At 36.2% G+C, this 27,661-nt stretch overlaps 1 protein-coding gene across 1 annotated transcript in view; it reads left to right on the forward strand.

Moving 5' to 3' along the window:
- LOC145692755 (phenoloxidase 1-like) overlaps positions 1-27,661 on the forward strand; it is an 82,190-nt gene that overhangs the window by 46,186 nt on the left and 8,343 nt on the right. The window contains exons 7-11 of the mRNA XM_081768197.1: positions 8,203-8,304; positions 11,407-11,571; positions 13,861-13,989; positions 17,440-17,628; positions 23,967-24,105. Of these exons, the coding sequence (XP_081624323.1) occupies positions 8,203-8,304; positions 11,407-11,571; positions 13,861-13,989; positions 17,440-17,628; positions 23,967-24,105 (724 nt within the window). The remainder of the gene's footprint in view (positions 1-8,202; positions 8,305-11,406; positions 11,572-13,860; positions 13,990-17,439; positions 17,629-23,966; positions 24,106-27,661) is intronic.

Genomic DNA, 27,661 nt, shown 5'->3' on the forward strand with positions numbered 1-27,661 from the left:
CTTTTTGTCATCAACATAATATAAAGCATCTTCAAACGTCTAGCTATTCGCCAAATGCGAATGGAGTAACTGAAAGGTCCCATAAGGAAATTAATCGAATTCTTCGGTTGGAGTGTAATACTCAACAAACCAATTGGAGTAAGGTCATCAAAATGGCTCAAGATCTTCTGAATCATTCCATTTGCAGTAGTACTGGGAAAACTCCTGCGGAGTTATTCCTCTCGTATTCTGCTACAGAAGCATTTAAAAGATCATTCCCGTGGCCTCCTGAACTACAAAAAGAATCCGAAGCCCGGAAGCATATAGTAACTTCTATATGTAACCCTAAGATAGAATGTCAGAAAATGAAGAGGACTGGAAGAGAAGTAAAATTAAAAGAAGGAGATTTAGTGATGGTTAAAACACACTATCTTTCTTCAGCTATTAAGAAAGAAACTTCTAAGTATCTTAATTGTTTTATTGGACCCTTTTTGGTTCATAAACTTTTAAAGAATTGTGCAGTTTTGCATAACTTGTCTGGTGAGTCAGTAGGTACTCAAAATTTTCAAAACTTAAAGATATTTGATTGTTCTCCGGATAAGCGGAGGGAATTATTATCTAAACATCCTAATCAAGATTTAGTTTAAGCAAATATTGTTTGTAATTATATTTATATAGTCTTCATTTCTTAAGTGTCGAGTCATAAATTCAAAAGAAAAAAAGATTTTTTTTCTTTTCCAAGGCTCGGTGAGAACTGTAACATACCTTGTTTGTTACAGACAAGTTAATAGGCTCAATGTGAATATCAGATTATATTACTCATATTATTATCGTAATTTTATAATAGGGCAATTTAAAGTATCCTTATGTTTATTATTCTTTCGCAAACATTGCGTTGAAATGCAGATTTTGTTGTGTTTAGACGTTGGTTCTCTTAGTAAACTGCTCTTGAGTTTGTTATCAATCTTCTTCTTCTTCTTCCATTGAGTCGCCCATAGTAGGAGAATATACAGGCTAGGAGCATTACGGAATGAGGCCGGTTTATAACGTTGATTTATAGTTCAAAGTAAGGTTGTAGTATTCTTTCTTACTATATCTTTTGTTCATGAATATCTATATTCTATGCGAATTATCTTTATTTTGTTTAATAAAGCTGTAATAAAAGTTTCACCAAAATTTCCAACAGCGGGAACGAGAGAGAGAAGCGAAACGGTGAAACGACTGTCTTTATATATACTGTGTACTTCACCAAAAGCCGAACAAGAGTGGCGTCGTAATTTTCTTTCTTCTGTTAGAAGAAATTTTATTTTGTGATGGACTGAGAGCGAGTTCGTCGTTTTACTCTGCATAATAATACGCTCCAAGGAGTGAAATTATAGTGAGAACGTTATTCTCCCTAGGTTTTGGATGGAAGGGAGATAATTCTAACAGATAAAAGGTGGAAGTTGATCACGCACATGGTGATTCTTGTGTAAGCTGAACAATGGCGTAAAAACTAATTACTTCTTCTAGTAGCAGCACTTCAGGTAACGTGACTAATTTTAAGTCTATCTACAATGACTATTCTGCATGTGAGCCTTGAAGTAAAGTGAACTTAATCTTGTTTTATGGGAAACTTCAGTAGTAAAACTCGAACTGCCAAAGGTCAACGGATATATCTATATTTAGTTCAGTTGAATTATTTTGGAACACGAACCTACTGAATAAACTATTCTTTCTTCGTATTAGCTACAGTGGTTTATCAGAGTTAGAAATTAAATCTACAGTTGTTTATTAGAGTTAAGATAACGAAAGCACTGGTGTTCTTCAGAAGTATAAATTAATATTTGTGAGTACGAAAATGTATAGTTCACGAGTGTATCTTATACACGGCACAATGTCCGAGGAAAGAGTTCCTATGGGGGAAACCTTCTCCCAAGGGGCCCAGCCCGTGCGCGGCCTCGAATAGTCTTAGCCAGCCCTCTCATTATGTAAGTCGTACGTAGCGTAAATCTCTCTCTCTCTCTCTCTCTCTCTCTCTCTCTGTTGTGAAGTTCATTAAGTATTGAGTTAACCGTATTAGAAATGTATCTGAATATTTTCTATTAAAGCTTCAGTCCACGTGAAATTTCATATAATATATATATATTGATGGTATTTATCAGTGCTTCTTGCTATATGTGTTTACAGTTCAAGTGATTTCATGGGTAAGGTTACCATTTTACGAAGATTGTCTGAATAGCATCTATAGTTCTCCAAAGTTTGTCCACCTTCGGTTATCATATGTTACAGTAATAAGTTGAACGTTGTCCCTCTGCTTAGATTGCTGGTGTTTCTAACTACGTTATGTCGAATTGCTGTTTGTTCAGTAACTGTCTGTCTATAAAAAAAAATATAAGCATATCTCGTCCAGTCGTCCAATATTTGTCTAGTTAATATATATATATATATACAAAGTCTCATCCAATTGTCCTTTATGAAGTGTTATATACTATCGTGTCCGTTGTCTACCTAATCCAGATTGTCTAGTATTGTCTATTATTACTGTCCACCTGACTTGTCCGCCCGAAAGGGAATATTATTATTACTAAACGTCCGAGTCATTGGTTGCTGTGTCTGCCCAGTGGATGTTCGGCTGTACACATTACTATTTGAGTGGCTACGGCATATTGAGTTATGCGAAATGTGTGAACGGAAATTCTGTCATGCTGAAGTGGTGATTAAGACGTCAAGTGTACTATATTTGACTTCGTATAAATTGCATTACATTATAATCGATAGTAGAATGCGCCCATGGTTGGAGCTGCCGAACGGGGATGTCAGTAAGTATTACCTCCGTTCCTTTATTGATTGTGTTTAGCACTTGAACTGAACCGGAAGCGGTAACACTTCTTTCAGCTGACGCTCGCTCAAGCGAGAATCACTCTGTTCTGTTATTATGTCGTACCTATGACAAGTGATGTGAAACTCTTAACTTTATTTAGTTGTCTGTGACTGCAATATGGTTGTTTCTCTTAAGTGGTGTGACGAAGTGTCAGGTAATAGTTTCTAACAGTTACAATACAATCTACTTCGACTATTGGTCTATGGACAGTTCTCTGGTGAAAAAAAAGAAGTTAACAATAAAATCTGATAATGGTTGATATTGTAAACAAATTGGATATGAGATTGACAGACAGAATTCTAGATGTGTTCTATTGAAGTTTTTTTTCCTCACAATGTTATGGTACTATAATGAATATACTGGCACCTTACGTTAATTGTAGAAGTGTGGTTAACTACCACACCAGTCTGAGTTGAAGCATTGTTAATAAATAGTATCTGAAAATGATTTTTTTTCCTTTTCAAAGTACTTAATATAACTAAGGTAAAATATTCATATATACGTACATGTTTAAGCTGAGCTTTATTAAAGGAGTTGAATGGAACAATTACTCTCCCTTCTAATCTGCATCCACCGGAGGTAAGTTTCTGGTTCTTCATTCTTTTTGTTTCCGTTTTCGTTTATTATTATTTTTCCGTTGCGCGATAGATTCCCTTCTCGATTCCTTTCGAGGTTGCTAGGACTTCGAATTAGGGATCAAGAAGTGAGTTCAAGGGAGGTGGTCGTTACGTATTGGAAAGAATCAAAACTTCCCTTGAACTAGGCTTTTAGATTGTAGCAGTAGTTTTACAAAATATCCGCAGCAGTGAGATCCATAATAAGTGGAAGGAAAGTTATAGCCAAATCTGTCCAGTTAATCAGTACTGTGTAGTCTTCAGCTTCCAAATTGAGTAATGGAATGTCGTAATTTCTGATTCCAGGCATTTGCGAGGTTTTTGCCTTAAGGACTCGTCGTAAGTCCAGTTCTCCGATATGTTTCTTCTCATCTGTCATCATAGAGAGGCGAATGTTTTCAGGATGTGCAAAGTATCCATTTCTTTGAAGTGCAGGATCAATGACAGGCTTGTACTTTTCAGGAAGGAAGCGCGATAACTGAATCATTTTGAAGAAATATCTTGATCCATCTGTGCAAAACGCTTTGTTTTATGCTGAACCAGATTGGCGCATACACTTTTACAACATACTGAGAGAGCACTTTTAATTCTTGTGAATGGTTTGGTGTAGCTACATACAATCGAATAATTCTGTTTGCTGTAGGAGCCCACCTGACGTGCGAAATGTTTCCTGGATAGCGTTTTGCCAAAGAATCAGGAAAATGTCCATTTGAAACAGCCCTGCAAATCTCACACAAATACTTCTGATCCGCACTGAGATCATTATAATTCTCGAAATCTAAAAGATGGCTCTCAATTACATCATATTCCACAACTGGTTGGTTTTCATAATTTGATAATGTTCTTCCAATCTGTCCAGAAAATGCATGAGGACCTGTTGTCTTACCATCAATTGGTTCTAGCAAATGTCTTAAAGGGAGCTCATTTACGTGCATCAGACAAACCAATCATTGCAAAGGTCTCTGAGCAGACTCTTCTAAACGTCGTATTATTCCACCCTTTCTGCCAGTATTTGTAGCAGTCCCATCACATCCTACAGCTCGAAGCCTTTCCAGATTTAACATCTTTCTTTTGAAAATATTGTAAAATTCTCTCAGTTTATGTAAGCTAGAGCAATTATTGTACACGGGAATTTGGACTTTTCCATCACCTTTTATTATAAAAGATCTTAATACAGAAATATATTACAATAAGTAGTTCCTCTAATAATTTTAGGTAAGAAAGTGGAAGGAACCCAATGACCAGGCGTCGTAGGGCTTTGTAGGTGATGTTCCTCTCTTTGACCGGGCGTCATGAGAGGGGATAAGTTTTGTGTGATTACGTGTCTCTCTCGGTGACCGGGCGTCGTGAGAGAGAAAGGGAACCCAATGGCCGGGTGCCTTAGGGCTTTAGGTGGTTTGATCAACCTGGATAGATTGATGCTTGTGGAGGCGTGCTCCTGTCTTTTATCCTAAAATGCCGGCTACCTTCGGTGATCTCCGTCCTGCCGACTGCTGGCGATTGTGGGTGACTCCTCTTCGGTACTGTCGTCTGCGTTGTATTTGTTTACTGTCAACACGTGTAGTCCACACATATCGCATGATATGAAGACATGCGGAACCTTACAATATTCAGTCATTTCATTATGTCAGAGTAAACTGATTATATGCACTATAACTAGTTTTTGGCTTTGTTGAAATTCCAGTTTAGAAAATGTAGTGAAATTTTTCACTTTCAACGAATATTTTAAATATTTTCAGTCTACGTATTGTAAAATGCTTTGGCAGAATAAAAACACACACTCTCCATTTCAATTCTTTTTAGTTCAAGTTTATAAGACAATTATTTGGCAGGATATCAACCATTCTTCCTTGCTTACCAACCTAAAATTCGGAAAATTTTGCGGAAGGAAAGGGTTAACCATGCTGGTGGCACCCAAAGATATTAGATTTCAACAAAAATAAATATTGATTTTTAAAATACTTACTAAGGAGCAACAATCCCGCACTATTAGAACGCCGATGTGCAAACTTCAATTTTTCACTCCACCCTAATGTACAGTCTTGTTCAAAAATATTGGACACGCACCTTGCTTTAAAAGCCATATTCTCGCAACTGTACGTAGAAAATTCTGATACCTCGGCTCTAAAGAAAGAAAGAAAGAAAGTTAATTTAAAGAAAATTGAAATTTGTTTCATTTGATTGTGACCTATTTTACGAGTCCAAGACTTTTTCAGAGAGAGAGAGGTAGGTGGTCAGGTTTGTTTGAACAAGACCTGTATGTATTTTGAACGACATTGAGACTATCGTGCTCGCGGTACTCACAAGCTGGTAACATTGACGCGACTGTTGAAATGAACACTTATTTCTTTTATATATATATATATCAACGGTCCTACACTCAGTCGAAAAGGTATGACAGGTTTCTCAGGCCAGCCACCCTGAGTGATGTTTTTCCTGTCTTTTCCTCATTCACAGCAAGCAAATGCTGGGATGGTACCTAACATAATAGCCCCAGACCGCGTCCTTCCTTCCCCATTCCGTTTTTCGTCTTCAATTCCCCTTGCAGTGTGATAGCCAAGGGACGTCATCCCTCATGGGTGTGACGGCTAACATGACTATAAATGCTGAAAGCCCAGAAATCTTATTCCTAATCTTAAGTTACTGTTTATATCAGGGGGCGGATCCAGGGCAAGGGGCAATCGGGGCAATCGCCCCCCCCCAGAAGGGTAAACTTTCTTATTATATATATATATATATATATATATATATATATATATATATATATATATATATATATATATATATATATATATATACATATATATATAAACCTATCCCAGAGTTTGGAGCTCTTAAAAGCAGCTCTAAGTAGCAGTATAACAACCCACCACCCTTCCCAGAAGTCCGTCCTGGATCCGCCCCTGGTTTATATCACCGGTCCTAGGTTATATTCTTATACACTTTTATCTTGTTTCCTTCTATTTCTGTTATCAGTTCTGGAATCGATCTGAGATACTTATTTTTTAATAACGTAAATAGTAAGTGTTGAAACTTTTCATTACATTACGCACAGCCATCCACCATTCTTTTAACATGTTAAACCATATGATTATTTACTTAAAGATTTATTTCTATACATATACACATCCTATATACATTCTTGTTATTCTCTTATTTTATTGATATTTCCATAAAAGACTATTATCATTAAGTATTCTGCCTTTCGGCAGTTTCTGGGACTAATGAGGATTTATTTTGTATTTTTTTTTTCAAATTTTTGATTTTGGGCTGAAAATGTTTCTTCCACTTTTGTCGATCTTCAGCTTCCTCTTTTAACTCCCAATATTTTCTCCTATCTTTCAAATCATCGATCAGCTGTGTTCTTCCTATTCCTCGCTTCCCTTCCATCTTTCCTTCTATGGCGGTGTGAAGAAGACAATTTCTTCGCAAGATGTGTCCAATCCAATTGACCTTCCTACGAAGGATGCTGGCTAGAAGTGTCCTCTTCTCTCCTATCCGTTTTAAAACATCTTCGTTTGTTGCTTTCTCTGTCCATTTTATCTTCTCCATCTTCGTCCAATACCACATTTTGAAACTCTCTAAATATTTCTTCTCTAACTTCCGTAATGTCCAAGTCTCTGAACCATACAGATCAATGCTCCATATATAGAACTTGAACAACTTCTTCCTAACAGTCTAATATTAAGCCTGCTAGTTAAGAGTGATCTCTTCTTGTTGAATGTTTTTTTTTTCTATCTATGGCAATTCTTGACCTGATGTCTTTGGTGCAGTAAGTACCTCTCGTCAAGGTAGGCCTACTTCTCAGTAGAGACCTGCACGGGCCGAATTTTTCGGACCGAGCCCAATCCAGCCCGAATGTACCTAGGCCCGGCCTAGCCCGGCCCGATAAGTTTTTTAAAATTCTTGGCCCAAAACCTGGCCCGGGCCCGATAAATTTTAAAAGTTTCATTTTGTAACATTTTTCACGGGCACACTTCTTCAACGTTTACCTTTATTCTAATTATCGTTTAACCAAAGTCAATAATTATTAAAGAATTGTAATTAATCGGCCCTAGCCGGCCCGTGCAGGTCTCTACTTCCCAGATAGTTGAAGTAATCGACTTCTTGAAGTTCTCTTTCTTCTATTCTACTCTGACTCGTAAGGGCGCGTTTCCACGGGATATTCTCATGGCTTTCGAGTTTTCGATGTTTGTTTCCACTCCATATAGTTTCCCAGTGCCGGTTATTTTGTCAATAATCTCCTGTACTACTACTTCGGTTCAGAGGAGTGGAGAAGGAATTGAAGTCTGATGAATACACAGTTGGTGTGTTTATATATATTTTTTTATCACATAGCATTGTTCAGTATGTTGTGTTTAGTTTGACAATGGGAAAACAAGGCCTAATTGATTAGTTTCATAAAAAGAATATCAGGTTAACATTTAAGAATATTTTTTTCTTAGTTTGAATGAACATAACCAAACAGTAATATTTTCTATAATATGACTCGTTTATTATTATTTAAAAAAATACTGTTTACCATAGAACCAAATAGCTCTTTGCGATTACATGTATTTATAAGTAATTTACTAGTATCTCGAAAATTCTTAAGCTCTTAGATTTTTATTTACTTGTTTACAAACGATTTGCATCTTAATTTCTCCATTTTAACCGAAGTGTTCAATTTGATAAATGTTTTCGAGAGTTATTTGGAAATAATTGATCATACAATATAAAGCTAATTGTAGATCTTGTTTCTCGTAGGATATCAACAGAGAAGCTGATAAAATCCAGTTTGATATTCAAGATCTTGAGCGTTGGAGAGACCGGATATTTGAAGCAATTCATAGAGGCTTTATTGTCAATGTAAGTAACCTTTGTATTTTCCATGCTGCATTTTTTTTAAATGAGTAAGTTTCATAATACAACATATAAGGCTGTTATAAAGTCCTTGCTATAAAACAAATGCTTATAACATATTTTTAAAAAATAATGATCGTGCAGTGAAATGTGTACATTTTAAATTGTGCGATGATCTGTACATTTTTGGTTAAAAACACTATTACAGTGATGAGGTTGGCAACACTGAGCAACCGTGCAACTCCATCCTCTCAAAGAGGATTTGTATTAACGTCTGGCAAAATACTCCCCCCCCCCCCACTTTAGAAAATGGAAACAATGACTAGATCATTCGTTTGTACTACGTTTGTACCGTTTGTACCGAAAATATTTTCGTTTGTACCATTTTCCTTATAGGGTTACTTGAGAGGTCAACTGGGGGGGCTATCTTGGCGCCAAGATAGCCCCCTCGTATCACAGCACAAAAAATTGAAATGCGCCATTCGAAAGCAAATCGTTTGTACCGTTTGTACCGAAAAAAGTTTTGTTTGTACCCTGATAGTTTTCCAGAAAGAGGAGATGACATTTGGGGAGGCTATCTTGTACGCATGATAGGCCCCATAATGTGTACTTTTTCCATGCTCATTAATAAGTATTATGTGTTTATTCATGTGAATTTATGTGTATTTAGAACTCTGGTTGTACATATCCAAATGAAAAAAGAACTTGTTGGGAATAACTCAACGTTAAAATTGAATCGGCGAGTGGGAAAACAGTGAGAGTTCAAAATAAGCCATTTTGAGGTAAAGACAAAAATAACACTAAAGCTGTAGAACTACAAGCTGTAATGAAGGGCAGTACAATTTACAAGACCTCGCGCGTTATAGCAGAATGCTATATTGTCGACTGTACATTTGTTGCATTAACAAACGAAAGTTCTTTCTTGAAATATCTCAAATTGCATTTTGTGGACTAGTAGTGTTTTTCCACTCACCGATTCAATTAAATTTTCTCTATTTCTGCCCATTTCCGTAAATAAATACCGTAAAAAGAATAACAAAGTGTGTACAAATTCAGAAAGAAACTGGATTTACAGAAATAATATTAAACAAAGAAAAATAAAAAAATGAAATGTTTACTCACCTAAACTGCGTCCTTCCACGTTTCAGCTTTACACCAACTGAAGAAATTAACTGTTTATATCTGTCACATTAACGGATCGAGAAGCTTGCCGCTTTCATGGAAAATAGCCGAAAGCAAGTAGGCAATTGCTGAATAATACGTATTTACTTACGGAAAAGAGCAGAAATAGAGAAAATTTACTTGAATCGGTGAGTGGAAAAACACTACTAGTCCACAAAACGCATTTTGAGATATTTCAAGAAAGAAATTTCGTTTGTTAATGCAACAAATGTACAGTCGACAATATAGCATTCTGCTATAACGTGCGAGGTCTTGCAAATTGTACTGCTCTTCATTACAACTTGTAGTTCTACATCTTTAGTGTTATTTTTGCCTTTAGTTCAAAATGGCTTATCTTGGATTCTCACTGTTTTCCCACACGCCGATTCAATTCTAACGATGAGTTATTTCCGATTTTTTTTATTATCATTATTTGGATATGCACAACCAGAATTCTAAATACACATAAATTCACATGAATAAACACATAATATTTATTAATGGGCATGGAAAAAGTACACATTACGGGGCCTATCATGCGTACAAGATAGCTCCCAAATATCATCCCCTGTTTCTCGAAAACTATCAGGGTACAAACAAAACTTTCTTCGGTACAAACGGTACAAACAATTTGCTTTCGAATGGTGTATTTCAATTTTTTGTGCTATGATACGGGGGGCTATCTTGGCGCCAGGATAGTCCCCCCAAATGTCATCCTCTCTTTCTCGAAAACTATCAGGGTACAAACAAAACTTTTTTCGGTACAAACGATTTGCTTTCGAATGGTGTATTTCAAATTTTTGTGCTGTGATACGGGGCGCTATCTTGGCGCCAAGATAGCCCCCCCAGTTGACCTCTCAAGTAACCCTATAAGGAAAACGGTACAAACGAAAATATTTTCGGCACAAACGCTACAAACGTAGTACAAACGAATGACCTAGTCATTGTTTCAATTTTCTAAAGTATGTGTGTGTGTGGGGGGGAGCATACGTTTTGTATTATTATAGCCGCTTATAAACCTATATACTATAAAAACAAATTGAAATTAAATAATCATACCATACACAAGAGATTTGTTGCTTCTATTTTATATTATGCAGTTAGAATAACATTAAATATTAATTAAAATTAAATAGATTTTTCATTAAAATCATTGGAATAGATTTGTATAAAGTAGTAGGAGTAGCTAGGAGCAAATTAAGGGCATAAAGAGAGAAAGGTCCCAAAGATGATTATATATATATATATATATATATATATATATATATATATATATATATATATATATATATATATATATATATATATATATATATATGTGTGTGTGTGTGTGTGTGTGTGTGTGTGTGTGTGTGTGTGTGTATGTATATGTGTGTGTGTGTGTGCTGAAAAATGATCCCTAACTCCATCTGGAGGCAATATTTGATATGTTGGGTGCTTTCTGGAAGTACTTTTTTGCTGTAATAGAAAAAATTGTGCGGCACGGTGGCTCAGTGGTAGAGCGTTCACCTTTGATGCTTGGCGTCCCTGCTTCAATCCCAGCCCGCGCCAAGTGGACTTTGTGGTGGACAAACACCGTCTGTGTGTGGGATTTTTTGGGGTTCTCCCGTTTCTCTCCACCATTTCATTCATTTCTCATAATCACCGTCTCCTTTTATCCTAGCCGTAGGACGGTAACACTTAAAGAAAAATGTATACTCGTAAAATCGTGATCCTAACTCAATGTCGAACATATACCTGTGACATTTTGTCTTAAAGGACCTTTATTTTATTGTTAAGTAAAATCAACTCTAGTTAAAGATTGACGTGCTTATGGTCAAATTTCTGAAATATTGATGTTTCTTAGTTGATAGAAGGGTATCTAGTTGTTTATCGAAATTAATTCTACGTGTTTGCCCGTGAGCTTGTTGAGTGGTAGTAATTAACTTTAGTTTGTTTTCATTTTAGGAACAAGGTGAACGTGTGGAACTCTCTGAACAGCAAGGCATAGATATTCTTGGAAACATTGTTGAGGCCAGCATCCTTTCAATGAACCGCAACCTGTACGGTGATATCCACAACTTGGGACACGTTGCTATTGCTTTATCACATGATCCTGATCATAGACATCTTGTAAGTTATATTATGCTTTTTCAAAGGGGAAATATAACTAAACCCTGTTCGGCGTAAGCTCTAAACTGCGATAAACAAAGCCACGTGAAACTAAATCTCGCTGATTTGCTGTTGTCCTACCGACGCTTGTACTTCTCAGCAATATAGTTCATATGATTTGATTATTGCTTCTACTATGAATCTGCATATAAAACTACTATATTATTATAAATGACAAAAATATAATACGGATTATCTAATGATACTGCAATCGAGTGTGGTTAATGAAACAATAGAAATAAACACTAAGCATGCGCAGTAATTGTGGCGCCAATTCAACTGTGGAGGCGGGTTCTACTTTTAAGTCTGAAAGATGTCTTACATGAATCCCGGTTCAGCGAGTGTTGTGAAACATCAACAAGGTAAACCTATACTCACTAAGCAACAATTGTTTACGAGTGAAATTCAAATACGTTTTCATTTTTTTTAATCTTTCGAGTTTCTTTTCTTTCTTTTCTGCTGCTGCTGTAATATCTGGACAGCATGAGACAGTATTGTCAAAATGCACGTGTATAATTTGCTTCTCCCCGTGGTGAGTGGGAGTGATACATCACTAGCCAATCGTATGTGACAAGCGGATGGATACAAATATTTTGTTTATCGGAATTTAGAGCTTACGCTGAACAGGGAATAGAATATTGAAAGGTAGCAGGAGTGGATTCAGTTAGCATGGATTGAGTGCTTCGATTAACCATGGGCCATTTCGATTCTACAAACCAAAAACACACAGCGCGCTCGGGACCAATCAAGGCAGCCATTTTTGTTACAACTGTCGCTGGCGCTTGCGGTGGTGTTATTCGGTACTATGCTCTACGTGAGTCAAAACTTGATCAACCCCCCTCCAAATAAAAAATGTCACCAAGATAGTTCTGTAAATAGTCTGAATAAATTTATATGAATTTACAAAGCTGAAAAGGCCATTTAGAAGTAACTTATTTAACATTATGAAGATTCCTTTCTCTATTTCTAGTGCCCGTTACGTAACATATGCTAAGTATGCTATTATAACTAGATCATTCACTACCTGTAATCCCCCTTCAATGCGAGGTAATGTGCTGGGTAGTGCCCTATACTGTGAAGGTTGACCTTGAATGATGGTTTGTTACCTGCTAACTGCATGAGATTCAGATCCAGCTCGAAGTTCGGATGCTATGTTAATAGTAGATCTAAATAATCCTACTAAATCTAATAGTCCTTCATAACTTCGTAAGGATACAAAAAACGAAAGAACAATGAAAAAGAAAATGACGGATCGCTAGCTGCTAATTGAGAAACTTCGGTGCACTGTCTTCAGCTAATCCCTTCATTATGGTCTAGGAATTATTTGTTTTAACTAGCTGAACGTGCGCTCTCTACGCAGCTCTTCATTCACATATGAGCATGAATCTCCTTGTTATTCCTCACAACATCTGTACATATGCCTCTACAGACACAAGCGAAGGACGTCTTGATAAAAATCGACAAAGGATATCATAAAGGGGAGATTTTTTTCGATTATTTTTTCAATATCTCGCACAGTTTGCAAGATTTCATCCTACTTCCGGTTGGAATTTCTAATTCATGTATGACCAGTGTATTCTTTCTTTTTGCATGCAGTATGTAATAAGCAAATATTACACACTCAATTAATTATAATATCAGTGATATATGGTGTTCATTGGACAAAACACTCCAAACAATAAAGATTCATCATAGACTTGAGAAATTGTTATCCTTCGTATTTCCTTATCATTTGGCAATGAAACAAACGCCTGAGAGATATACTAACCCCCGTATACGAATGTACTGTGTTGGAATGTATAACTCCTAGGCTATGATGCTTTTTAAAATTTCAATACTTCCACTGCACCCGTAAAAATGTAATAAAGAAATAACTACCATTTTTTAAAAATATTCAATTAGAACTGAACAATCTCCACACAATTTGCAATTAATCAGGGAGAAGAATCTTTCTGGAGCTTGTGGTTTCCGAGATATCGTCAAAAGAATTAGCCACAAAGATATAAACGTCCACAATATAAACCTAGCATTTTAATATACAGATACCATGCAGTACTTAACATTCTTCTACCCTTACTAGTTGTCCTTCCACGATACCATATCGTTTTTCCCGTTTTTCCCTAATCGCCCCCAAGTCCTCAAGTCCTCATTTAGTACCTAGTACCTGTCCAAAAATATTCGCCCCAAATCTTGTAATTTATTTTGCTTCTGATTTAAAGTCTTAATTATTTTTTTCTTTTCTTTTTAAAGGAAACATTTGGAGTAATGGGAGATACTGCCACAGCTATGCGAGATCCAATCTTCTATCGCTGGCACGCTTTTATAGATGATCTATTCCAGGAACACAAGAATACGTTACCACGATATACTAGGCAACAGGTAGGCATGAATAAAAATGAAAATAAACTGCTTATGTCTTATATACTGAAAGAAATAAGTAACCAGACTGATTGTCTTAGACGAAGCGAAAAATTCGTTGCAGAACGAGTCACCAAAAATTCGAATGGAGTTGGCAATAGATAATAAAACAGGACAGATCTAATATGTAACATACGGATGTCCTAGAAGTCCCGTACCCTCAGGTTTGAGTATAACAGAGAACAGAGTTAATATAATTTTAGTGGTGGTATTGGTAACTGTTTTTATGGTCACACATAGCTCTGTCTGGTATCCTTGTTTTCAAGTGCTGTCCATTATCCATGCGTTCAAGATCACGCGGAGCATTTTAGTTGAGAATTTATAGCTGATGTGGGAGGTTGCAGTTACACAATTCAGGAACAATTAGCGCCATGTATGTAGATGCACGAACGACCACTCAGAAGACAAGCAATGTCAATGGCAATAATTTGGGTTTAAAGATCCCTTTGCTAAGGACTCATATCGTTCATTCATCCCCGCTTGATTGAGAGAAATGCCCATGTGCTTCAGGATGTGTTAAAGACAGGCCGTGTAGTGAACGTAAGACGCGTGAGGAAAGGTGTGCTACCATTGTGCGATATACTGAATCACTTCACAAAAGAGCAACTGAACTGAATATACTGCGGTCAACAATGCATAACGACATTTAAAAAGATTGCCCTCTGAGACGACCAAATCTAGGGGCGTGGGGACTTCTTGATACTCTGTAGAATATTTTTAGTTGATAAAATAGAAAACGAATTTTTAATAGCCTTCAGTGCCTTAATTCCATGTGTATGAGGTAGGCATATTCTTGTTTGATTCTCTTTCTACATATAATTTCTTCTTCACTCCATCCCCTGTTGCTCAAATCCGCTTCGAATCTGTTTTTCACTGGACTTTGGTCCTTCCTCTTCTCCACTTTCTCTGCATCTTCAATTCATCGAGTCTCTCTATCACATAATTATCTTTCTCTCCATCTGCCTGAGTCATTTCAGTTTTTCTCTTGTATCTTCTTACTGATGAGACACACTTTAACTTCTTCTCTGATCGAATCCTAACCATTCTCGTAACCTCTGTCATCCATCTCAGCATTTTCATCTTCGTTACATCTACCTTTCTATCCTGTGCTCTTGTGATTACTTAGGTTTCTAAACTGTACATCATTGCTGGACTCACCACATTTGCTATACCCTCCTCTTTATCTTCCAGTTTACTCTCCTGTCACACAGAGCTCCTCCGTGGCTAAGCGGTTAGCGTACGCGCCTTTGGCGTGGCAGGCCCGGGTTCGATTCCCGGCGGGAGCTCATGTGGTTCGGATTCCACGTTAATCAGTAGGTCCACGTCTCGTATAGCCTCGCTGCTGAAAAGGGACGTTAAACTCAAAATCAACTCAACTCTCCTGTCACACAACATTCCACTCTTTTTCTCCAGTTCAGACATCCACTTTGTAATTTATGATGGGTCTTAACAGACAGCTCCTCCGCCACTCTCAACATATGATTGACCCTAATGTTAACTTGTCTTCTTTGGAGTTTTACAAAACTATCATTTATTACACCAAATGCCGTGTAATCTGTTTTAGCTCTACTGATCTTTATTCCTCTTTCTTCCAATGCCTTCTTGCTCCATTCCTCCAGTTTCCTTTATAGCTTCTGTCTCGAAGTTTCAACAGTACAATGTCATCTGGAAACTGCATGTTTCATAACCCTCCTCCAGGGTCATCCATTACCAAATGAACTGATATGGGCTGAGGACTGACCCCAGATGCAATCCAACCTCATCAGGGAATCCTTAAGCTACACTTGACCTGAGTCACTCGTCCCCTATACATATCCTTCAATATCATCACATATTTTTCAGTGACTCCTATCTCTCTCTCATGCATCTCCATATTCTCTACATGGGCATTTTGTCATATCCCTTCTCAAGATCTATAAACATTACATGTAATTCCTTTTGCCACTTTCTATGTCTTTCACTCGCCTGTCTTAGGGCAAAAATTGCATCTATTCTTCTTCTCCCTTGCATGAAATCAAACTGTTCATCTCCTATGCTTGTCTCTTCTCTTATTCTGTACTTAACAATTCTTTGCCAGGCCCTCACTGTATGGGATTAACTTGATCCCTCTATAGTTGCCACATTCCTAGATATACCCCCTTTTTTTGTTTTGAAGGCATCTACACATATTACTTCAATTCATTTTGTTGTCCCTTCAAGCTGGCAACAGCTTACTGTGAATTGATGTTGCTGAATTATTCCCTGATTTGTAGAGGAATGAAATCACAGCACGTTGGCGTCGTAAGGCACCACGTTGATCATTCATGGTGACTTACCCACAAAATAGGAAATAAACATTAGATATAGGTTTGGTGGTAAATGACCGATACACTGCTAGCTATAAAATTTTCATTTCTATAATGATTACCATTACGGAGTTACCGTGAATGTGTGTTACTTTTTCCCCGATCTTTGTTGACGAAAATAGGTATAGTAACTTTTTTGTTGATTTTCTTGAGTTTTTCCATTGCAATTTCTTAATACTCCATCTGAAATAGATCTATTATACTTATTAACATGTCATTCATCTTGAAATGAAATGAAATCTTTAAGTTTTACGTCCCACAGTTATGCCGGCTAAGCTAAATGAGACTGATAAGAAATGAGGTGATGATAAGAAATGAATGAAATGATGGAATGAAGATGGTGGGAGAAAACGGGAGAACCCCCAGAAAATCCATGCACACGGTGTTTGTCCAATACAAAGTTCACTTGGAGTGAGCTGGGATCGAACCAAGGACCTCGTGCACCAAAAGTGAACGTTCTACCACGGAGCCACCGTAGCAATGCGTCATTCAGTGGAATCGCGTTGGCTCAATAGTAGAGCGCTCACCTATTCTGTGTGGGGTTCCTGGTTCAATCCCAGCCGGTACCAAGTGAGCTTTTGGTGAACAAATATTGTGTGTGTGAGCTTTGTTAGGGTTCTCGCCTTTTCTGCTACCTTCTTTATTTCATCATTTTGCTCATTATTATTATCACCGTCTTCCTTAAGCTCGGAGCATAATCGTAGGACCTTAAACCTTAAAAATGTCACTCCTCATAACATTAGCGACTTTTAACTAAGTAAATAAGTAAGCACTGGACAATTTACTATTTTCAAAATTTTGTACTAGTGTCTGATGATGTAAAATTCATGTACTAAAATATTGAACACAATACATAACCTAATATTCATTAGTAACTGTTCCATTAATATCATTAGCATGATAAATTCTGAGAAATTTAACTTTCGTAAAGATCTCTTGTTTATAGCTCAGAAATTTCTAGTTTTGTTGTCAGAATAACATCAAAAAGAAAGTAATTATGTGTAATAAATAAAATTCAACCAATATTTCAAATTGATTAATTATTGTTTTATTTTTGTATATTTAGCTCGATTTCCCTGGAATCAGAATTCTTTCCGTCGAGATTCAAACTCCCAAACTCAACAAAAACGTGCTGTCTACCTTCTGGCAGCAAAATGATGTTGATCTGTCTCGAGGTTTAGACTTTACTCCACGAGGTTCTGTGTTTGCAAGATTAACACAGTTACAACACGCTCCATTCTCCTACAAAATTCAGGTATGTATGGGTAATCACATATAGCTATATCCTGTTATAAGTTATAAGGATATTACAGACTTGGAAGATTAACCTTTAGGAGTTCAAGTAAGTTATTCTCATATAAGCCCTTCGAAGCCCAAGAATTATGTTATAGTTACCTTGGTTTAAATCTATTTTTTTACATTTCTTTTTTAATGTAAGTGCACGAGATGCAATTGGATTATTAGGGGTGATCGGTGAAAGGTTTATAGAAAAAGGGAAAGAGGCTATGTGGTATTCATTGATCTAGAAAAGGCTTTCGACCGCGTGAATTGGGGATTGTTGCTGGAAGTTCTAAAAAAAAACGTTGGATTGCAATGGAAGGATCGAAGACTCATAAGATACTTATATATATGAACCAACAAGTGAGTGTTAGAATAAGAGAGAATATGACAGAGGAGAGTGCAAATGGAAGAGGAATTCGACAGGAATGCTGTCTCTTTCCAACAATATTTAATATCTATTTAAAAGAGAGAGTGAAAAAAGCTTACAAAATAAAGACGGAATTTCGGTAGGAGGTAGATTGATTAGATGTATACGATTTGCAGGTGATATCGCGCTTGTTGCGGAATCTGAAGAGAAAATCAATAAAATGTCAGAAAACTTGAAGGACTGTGAAGAAAATGGAATGAAAATAAATGTTGTAAACACAAAAGCGATGCTGATTGGAAGGAAGCGGTCGGTGTCGAATATAGAAGTAGGAAGGGAGAAAATAGAACAGATGACTAGTTTTTGATACCTGGGTAGTATTATTATTGATAATATATTGATGATATGGAGTGTGAACGTGAAATAAAACAAAGAATAGGAATGGCGAAAGAAACCTTTAGGAGGAAGAAAAGTCTGTTTTGTGGGACCTTGAATAGAGAATTGAGAAACAATCATAAAATGCTTCATGTGGAGTATTGTACTGTGTGGGTCAGAAACAAAAATGATGAGAAACTACGCAAAATTGATGAGAAATTACGCAAAAATGATGAGAAATTACGCAAAAATGATGAAAAACGACTGGAAGCTTTCGAAATGTGAGTGAGGAGAAGAATGGAGAGAATTAGATGGGTCGAGCGGAAAACGAATGAGAGGGTGTTAGAAGTGGTGGGGGGAAGAAAGAACAATTTTATATATTTTTAAGAAGAGGAAGAGAAACTGGCTGAGATATTGTGTTAGAAGGAACTGTATCATGAGGGACGTGCTAGAGGGTATGGAGGAGGGAGGTGGCGAGGAATGCTATAATTGATGGATAATATCAAAACGTAAGAATCGTACGTGAAGATGAAGAGTTAGCTGAAGAATATGGGTCATGGAAGCTTCTTGGTTGCAGTAACTGAACGGCAATGATTGAAGAGTACTTATGATGATTATTTCTTTTTTAAAGTATGTTATTGGTCTTATTTAATAATCAATACATCCCTTTTACTATTTTTTATGATTTTCGAAAGAAACATGTGTGTCAAAATATGAGCCGGTAGAATGAATGGTATTTTCTTTATTTAAAAAAAAAATACATTCCATTCGCCAAGCAGGTTTATTTCCTGAGTGGTCTTAGAAGTTTTTCCTTCAATGTAGTATGTCTATCAGATTTACAGGTAAGGGCGGAGGAGGGGGAGAAAAGGGGGGAATCAGAAAGCACGAATGAGAGACAAAAATAGAAAACTTCAATTTCCGTTCTCCTTTCCCCAATTACGCTACGTGTGCTTCAATGGACATAAATCATACCTTTTTATAAGTTGTTGGTTTATTCTGCATATTCCGCTTCCTGTTTCATGTTTCTAGACCAATGAAGTAAAGTGCTACTGACATTTAAAAATAACTCGACGTATATTGTATTTCATTCAAGAAGTCGCTTGGGTTTCAAGGTGGACGGGCTTAGAACTCCTCGAGATTAATTGCCCAACTTCATTAAAAAAACAATACTTTTGTTGTTTAGTATAAATTTTAATCAGCTTAAATTCAACTGTGTAGTGAGGTTGCGTTTTCAAAAGTGTATCATAATAAGAACAAAAACAAAGAAAAATGGCTTAGTAACTTCATTTATTTAACAGTTGTATACTACATGGTAATATCGCTTTGATTAAAAGGCATATCCAAAGGAAGGTAAAGATTCAAAATTTATGCCAGAGTATAATATATTTTTTTTATCAGTATACTTCGTTGAAACGGGGTAGGAAAGAAGGTTCAAATATTTTCTATAATTATTATTTTTGTGCGAAGAACGTGCATTTAAGCTTAGTATATATATATATATATATATATATATATATATATATATATACAGGGTTGTATCCAAAAGTAGTAGGACTGACTTTTGGTATATCGACTTAATACTCTTCAAAATAGGCCCCTTGGGCATTCACACACTTCTGGTAGCGAGCCTTCCAGGGCGCGAAGGTCTTCTGAAAGTCGTCCTTCGGGATGCCGTTTTGCGCCCTCGTCGTCGCCGCTTGGGCCGCTTCCACCGAGTCGAAACGATGCCCCTTGAGCTGCCTCTTGATTAGAGATGCAAGGGCTCGGAAAAAAACCGGCTTTTTTGGAAAAAAACTCGGTTTTTTCTGCTTTGCTTTTTTGCTTCGGAAATTTTGGGCTTTTTTCAAAATACTGCTTTAAATTGATAAAACAGACTTTGTATCGCTTCTCTATAACACAAAAAATCATTTAATTAGTGGTTGATGCTGATAATAATATAAAACATCGAAAATAAACTATGAATTTCGAAAAAATATTTCAAACAATTTTTCTTCAACATATTTACATTATGAATTCCACAGGATTAACCAATGTATATAATAAGAATTTTTTAACCTCCTATATACAAAAGTAAGCAGAGTTGGCAAGAACCGTGGTTGTTTTTGAAAATGCCAAAAACCCGTTTTTTGGGGGATGTTTAAACCAGGCTTTTTTGGTTTAAACCAGGCTTTTTTGACTTAGATTTTTTGCTTTATGTATTTATATTACATATTCACAGAAATAGCCTAAGTTTGTTTCGTCTTGATGTTATTATGCAACAGCGGGGTTATGCCGAAAGAACTCCCATAAGCTTAAAGAAGTGCGGTCAGTAAATTTCTTAAGTTGAGAATCTCCCGCCCTAGCCATTGGGAAAATCCCGTCATTACTTGAAATGTAAGACAATAACGGGAAAATCCTGTTATTGCTTTGCATGTAAAATTTAAAGGTCAACGTACCATAATCAGTACGCTAAAACTGAGGTATTAAATTACAAATTTAGTACCGGTACGTAGATATCATTGAAAGTCCAATCCAAGCTAATGTTGGAAGCTACGTAGACAATCGATAAATTTTGCCAATTTCTATCAATATATTTAAGCAATATTGGCTTCTTTATAAAACAACACGCATTTAGGCATGTAGAAATATACAATTTGGTTTGTTTCGTATATTTAGGCTTAACATCCTTACGAAATACCGAGGTTATCAAGGAGAAGACTTTCGCTTAAACTGACATCCGAACCGCTACTTGGGTTACGCATGAAAGAAGGATTGTGGTTCGACCGAGAATTGAACATGGGACACCTTGATTAAAAGGTGAAAGGGAAATAAAACTATTGCAGGTAGTTTGATATCTGGAAACGTCACCATGAAGTTCACACGATTCGCATTTTTCATTCTTTTTATTTTTGTGGTTTAAACCAATTATTAAAAAAAAAAAAGTTGGTGTAAACCAGCCAACCCTAAATGTAAACACTTCTTTTTAAAGAATACACAAATAACTAGCAAAATAGTATGCAGTATTTTTACTTCAAAATATTCCATACCCTCTTTTTGAAACAAAATAAAATTAAAATAAAACATAAGAGAAATACTTAGATTTATATGATACACTTAAAGGCTGCACATCTAGAGCTTTTGGTTCTGTATATTCTTGAAATTCTACAGTTAAGTTTTATAGAACCACCATCACAGTTTACCCAATCCTCAAGTTCTCTGAATTTTTAACAAGAGGGATTCAACATATCATTACGGAACTCCTCCCCCACCAAAAAAAAAAAAAAAAAGACTACGGAATATATTTAAGTTAAGCTAAATACAACTGCACAACAAACATGACTGAGTGATTAGCTTTTGCGCTTCTATCGGGAAGTCCGGGATTCAACCAGCATTCGACCATTCTGACAAAGCTTTTCTTCATTCCATCTGTGAATGTAGAAATAATGCGTGTACTGTGAGTTGGGCGACTTCCTTTTTTATTGTTTTTAAATCGTTATTATTACTAATTACCAGCAGTGACGGTTTTGCGAAGGTTAGGGGGGCGGTCTTTCGGACTGAAGCCCGTTCCCCAAAGTTACGGAATGTCTGCAACAAACGAAATATCTATTATTTATGCCTTTACTCATAAACTTTAAGCTCCCGTCAAATAAAAATTACGAATGTTTTAAAAAACTAAACATTAGTAAGAAATCCTTCCCAAAATACTTTTCTAAATCCGCCACTGATTCTCAGTATAAAATGATTTTTAAAATTGTATCCGGAAGATTATTGCTAAATATATAAACGAAACGAAATATTAGTTATGCCTGTACTCATAAACTTCAAGCACTTCCCAAATAAAATTAGGACTTTTTAGGAAACGAAACAATCAGAAAAAACCCTCCTAAAGTACTTTTCTAAATCCGCTACTGATTATTTGTATAAATTGGTATTCAAGGTTGTGTCCGGAAAATTATTGCTAAATCACTTCACAGCTACAGTATAACAGAAATGTGGAAGTACGGTTTGACGGATATATTGAAAAACGTACGCTTTGACGGATAAATAGAAAAACGGGCAAGTTTAACTTTTGCGCTAGAAGCTAGAGTACTAAAAGCTCTTAGAAATGAAACACGGATGACAAACTAGAGAAGAAAAAAGATGTCGATAACTCAAAAGTTAAAATAAAGTTAAATAGCCTCTAAAATTACCCTCAAATACTACATTCTTCATGTTAGCTTTAATTCGTAAAACATGTACTCCATCCATCTTGATGGTGAATTTCAGAGCGAAATATCACATTCAGGTCATGGAATTTTTATCTAACTATAGAATATACTATAAGAAAGCTATTTAGATAGAAAAATCATGAAGTTGAAAAAAGCCAAAATTTCCAAAATTCTCGTTTTTTTCCCAAAAAAGCCGGCTTTTTATGTGAAAAAAACCATCGATTCAAAAAAGCCGGCTTTTTTGCATCTCTACTCTTGATACGGGGAAAAAGGACGAAGTCCGACGGTCCCACATCAGGGCTGTAGGGGGGTGGAGGCAACGTGGAAACGCCGAATTTGGTCAGGAGATCCCTCACAATCCACGCACCGTGGCGCGGCGCGTTGTCATGGTGGAGCTTCCATTTCCCCACCAGGTCTGGTCGCACGCGTGTGATCCGATTTCACAGCCGTGTGAGCACTTCCACGTAAAATTTTGCATTTACACTCTGTCCAGGAGGTACAAACTCCTTATGGACAATGCCACGATGGTAAAAAAATGCAATCAACATCGATTTCACTTTCGATTTCGACATTCTGGCCTTCTTTTTTAGGAGGTGATTGTGCGGCTCATGGTATCTTCCTTGTAGGCCTGCGTAAGCATGTCCTTGGTTTTGGTCGCTGATTTTCCCAGTTTGACGCAAAACTTGATGGCGTACCGCTGCTCCAAATTTTGCTCCATTGCAACTGACGACGAGGCGTCACAACAGGAGGTCACTAACACAGTGGTCCACACTCAACTATCGCACGCAGGCGACTGCCGCCGGTCGACACCTGTTCCCAAAGCTCCCCTCCATAACATCAGGCCTTGCAGCCCCCCTTACATTGCTCCGTGGGAGAAAATCAGTCCTACTTTTTCTGAATACGACCCTGTATATATATATATATATATATATATATATATATATATATATATATAATATGTATGTATATCGATTCATAATTGAATTATGACTGCCTCTCCAAATAGTGAATTCGTCCTTACTGCCACATGAGCTACATCATGCAGCGTGCAACCCCCGGTAATTCGTAACTATGAGTCTAGGTGGTCAGTCAGTAGTAAGAGTTAACGCAGTGGTAGACAAACGCAAGTGTTATAGGTGTTTTACAAAGTTCAGATCATGGAATCCCAAAGGACGATATAATAATTTATTTTTATGTTTGAGCTACAGTGTATACAGCTAGTTTGCACATTTAAATGTCGTAATGATCTGCGTACTATTATTGAACTATTACTTAATATAGACCTAGATGTAAAAAGAGCTTTTCCTAGAAATTTTGCGACAAAGTTCTTGCTCTAAAATTGTGATCACTTGAGTAACTAATTTTGAAACTTCGATATATTCACAGGTAGAAAATAATACCAACGGCCAACAAGTTGGAACAGTTCGTATTTTCTTAGCTCCGAAATTCGATGAACGAGGTCAGCCATTTTTGTTTAGAGATCAGAAGAACATGATGATAGAACTTGACAAATTCCAGGTTACATGTAAGTGTTCCTTAATTTACGGTTATAAATTTTAAATATTTTTCCTTGTCAATTTTATACAGAAACGAATACATTTTTATTAATGTAAGTCTAACGTAAGATCAGATTCCAAATGTTCAAAATACTGAGGTTGTATTTAGTTCAGGGTTGTTTTGTTTAAAACAAAATGTTTAAAACAGATGATTAAAACTTGTTTTAAACAATTGTTTTTGTTTAAAATAAATTTTGTATACGTTTTAAAAATTTTGTTTTAAACATGTGTATTTTTTAAGACTTGTTTTAAACATACGTATTTTTATTTTATTTTACTTTTGTAAAAAAAAAACTTCCAGATAAAGAAAATTGTCAAAAGTGCTCCCCATTCAGAAGACTATTTTTTGCACATGTGAATTTTTTGATTTATCGTGGCTACAGCAGGTCAATGTTGTGATCTACAATTTATTTTGTCTCTTTTTTCCTCTTATTTTTAGCGTATATGGTATTGTTTAAATGCTTCTCAGTTAACTTGCGAGAAAGTATCGTAGTCAAAGGTTGGATTACTTGTAGATTTGACATTTTAAAAATAAATAAAATAATTATCATGGAAACAAATTTTTGTGTTGTATTCAGAAAACAAACAAAAGGTTATTTGCTAAAGTGCGGTTCTGAAATTAAAACATCGCAGGCATTCGTTGATACAGTACATGTTGGTTCTCAGTCTCCCTACAACTTGGAATCGTTTACCATGAGTTCTATGGGAACAAAAATGACATCATTTGGAGCAAATTTATTAAAGTAACTCAAACTCCATCAGATAAGAAAACGACCATACGAGCTCGTAAAACTTGTAAAAGAAAGAAATGGTTGGTTTAAGAATGAAGAATCATTATGAAAAATACAATGCTGTGAAAAAAGTAGAAACCCAAACAAATGGTAAAAGTGTTGATCCGAAAATTGTTTCTGATGATTCTAACGTCAGTGATGTGGTTGAGATGCAACTGGAAGGTTCAGGTAAAAATTAATTTTGTATCAACATTATCTTTCTCATTATATTATCAAAATTTTATTGCGTCCGTCTTCCCCACCTCAGTTGTAAATTTTCTTAAAAACTTTACACCTTGGTATAGCTTGTATGAAGGGACCACGCGAGAAAGCGCAAGGTATGGCAGTCGCCCGCGTAACTAACCATTAAAGCATGATACTTGTAGTAACATCAGTGAAGAACGTCAGTGTCTGGGACAATTTGATCTCAATTTGTTCGTCTGCCTGTATGTATGCACCACGCTACAGGGTGCAATTTTCGGTCTTTTAACATTAAATTTTGAGGGTAGAGGCGCGAGACGTCGGAATTTGCTGTATAGATTTTGACTGCTATCCGACGTAAAATTTCAAAATTTGTGGTTCGAATCACATTTTAAACAAAAGTCCTGTCTCATATAGCCTTGCTACTGATGCAAGACTAATCAATCAAACTAAACAAACTAATTTTATGCGATTCGAACAAACTTGGGTTGCAGGATAAATTTGGCTGCAACTCAGTTTCCATAAAATATTTTTAGATCACAGGGGATCCAAGTGTTCAGAGCACAAGAGATCCAAGTCCATTTTCAGAAAGGTCCACTTTTGTTCAGCAAACGTAATATCTTTGTAGTCAAATGTAACGAAATAAATGTAACAAAAACCAAGGACAACCGCTAGACAAGGGGAGAGGAAATGGGGGAGGAGGGCTAATTTCCCCCTCCTTGCTCATAAATTTAAGATATTAACATTATATTGTGTATGCTCAGCATGGGAATGATTAACAAGTCAAGCTCCGAATCCCATAGTTAATGATGCATAATTACGTTAAATAAATGCAGAGTATGTCCAAAAGAATACACCGATGGAAAACGTCATATTTTCACAACCACGAATCCGAGATGAAAGAAAGAAAAACTACATGACAAGATGCAATCTAGAATTTTATATAATTGCTGCTAGAGAGAGGCGTTCGTTTAGAGGTCATCCGCCCCTTACCCTGAATTTCAGATTTTGGGGGCAGTAATGCAGATTTAGAAACCTTTTGCTGAGCAAAGTGCAACATAGAAAATTTGAAGTCCTTACTCTGAATAAATACCGTACGGATTTTGATCAGTTATAATCCTCCATTGGCCGCAAGGATCTATAGGCCTATATTGCTCTCTTGTATATTTTTTGGCCTAAGGATTCCAAAGGTGGCTCTACTTTTGAGTTTCGGGCCTGCTTAAAATTCTACAAATTGGGCCTAAGCAACTTTCCAGTTTTAATCATCTGTATGTTCTCCGTATTTATTCGTTGTAAGGACCTCAAGCTTGTTCTGTTTGACTTTGCTTACGAAAAGATTTCTAAAACTGCCTTACTGCCCCCAAAATCTGAAATCCAGAGTGTGAATTGGGGCGGTTGCCCTTCTGTCCCACTGACGCCCCTGTCTAGCGGATGTCACATAAAACTATCCCACGCCCTTTCGTATGGTTTTAGTTACATTTGTTTTGGACTCTTGACTGTGAAGATATTACGTTTTGAAATAGAATTCAATTTCTGAACAAAACTGAACTTTATTTAAAATGGATTTGGATCCATTGTGCTCTGAACACCCCGAATATTACATTTCTTCAATAAATTATTGACTCAAAAGTACAACCAATTACATAGGCTTGCAGAAAATATTCTAAAGTTAGCACAACATGAAGTGTGCTTCAAACATTACTTTCCGAAAATGTATTATTTTAAAATATTTTTATTAGCATCAGTGTTCTGAAATAGTAATCAAATTTTGCAACAAAAATCTCACCCGCCTCCACGAAACGCGAGCTTAGCCCCTAAAGGCATAACTAGAAAACTTTCAGAAGCAGTAACTCCGAAATGACTTGCTTTAGGGCTAAAATAACCGCACAACCGTATTTCTAGTAAAATTCTAGCCTTAAAACACGTAACATGACTCCCTTTGCATTTAAAATTTCGAATACCAAGCAAAGATGTCCGCCATGATGCTTGATAGCTCCATCTGATGTGTCAGACCATTTCCAAATTTCATCATTCTCCCTCAAACCGTTCTCAATACACAGGGATGGTGAGGACTTTCGTTTTGCCATGTATATTGATAGATTGTGTGTGTTTTAAAACATGTTTAAAACATTTTGAACACCTTTTTCATGTTTTAAACACGTTTTGTTCTTTTTCGAAAGAAACCGTATTTTTTCAACCCTGATTTAGTTAATTCAAATAAAACACATAATAAGTAAACTTGTGACAAAGGAATTTCGGAATTCCATAATCGCAACGCTACGTTGATTTTTTTCATGCATATTGAAATATAGTTTTATTTAAAAGCTACAAATACTGTAATCTCTATAGCGTCTATAAAAATAGCTTCGAAGCAGTAAAATCTTATATGGGTTTTCAGTAGTTGAAAAAATAATTTAATGAAAATTTATATTACGAATATTAGTAAAAATAACTATGATTATCTTATAAATAACATATGTTATTGGTTCTTTTTTTTCTTTTTTTTTTTTTAGAATTAAGAAACCAAAATCCAAAGATATTACACATGTTCTTA

The sequence above is a fragment of the Thermobia domestica genome, chromosome 8, assembly GCF_964235325.1.
Source record: "Thermobia domestica chromosome 8, izTheDome1.hap1.1, whole genome shotgun sequence".
Lineage (NCBI taxonomy): Eukaryota > Metazoa > Arthropoda > Insecta > Zygentoma > Lepismatidae > Thermobia > Thermobia domestica.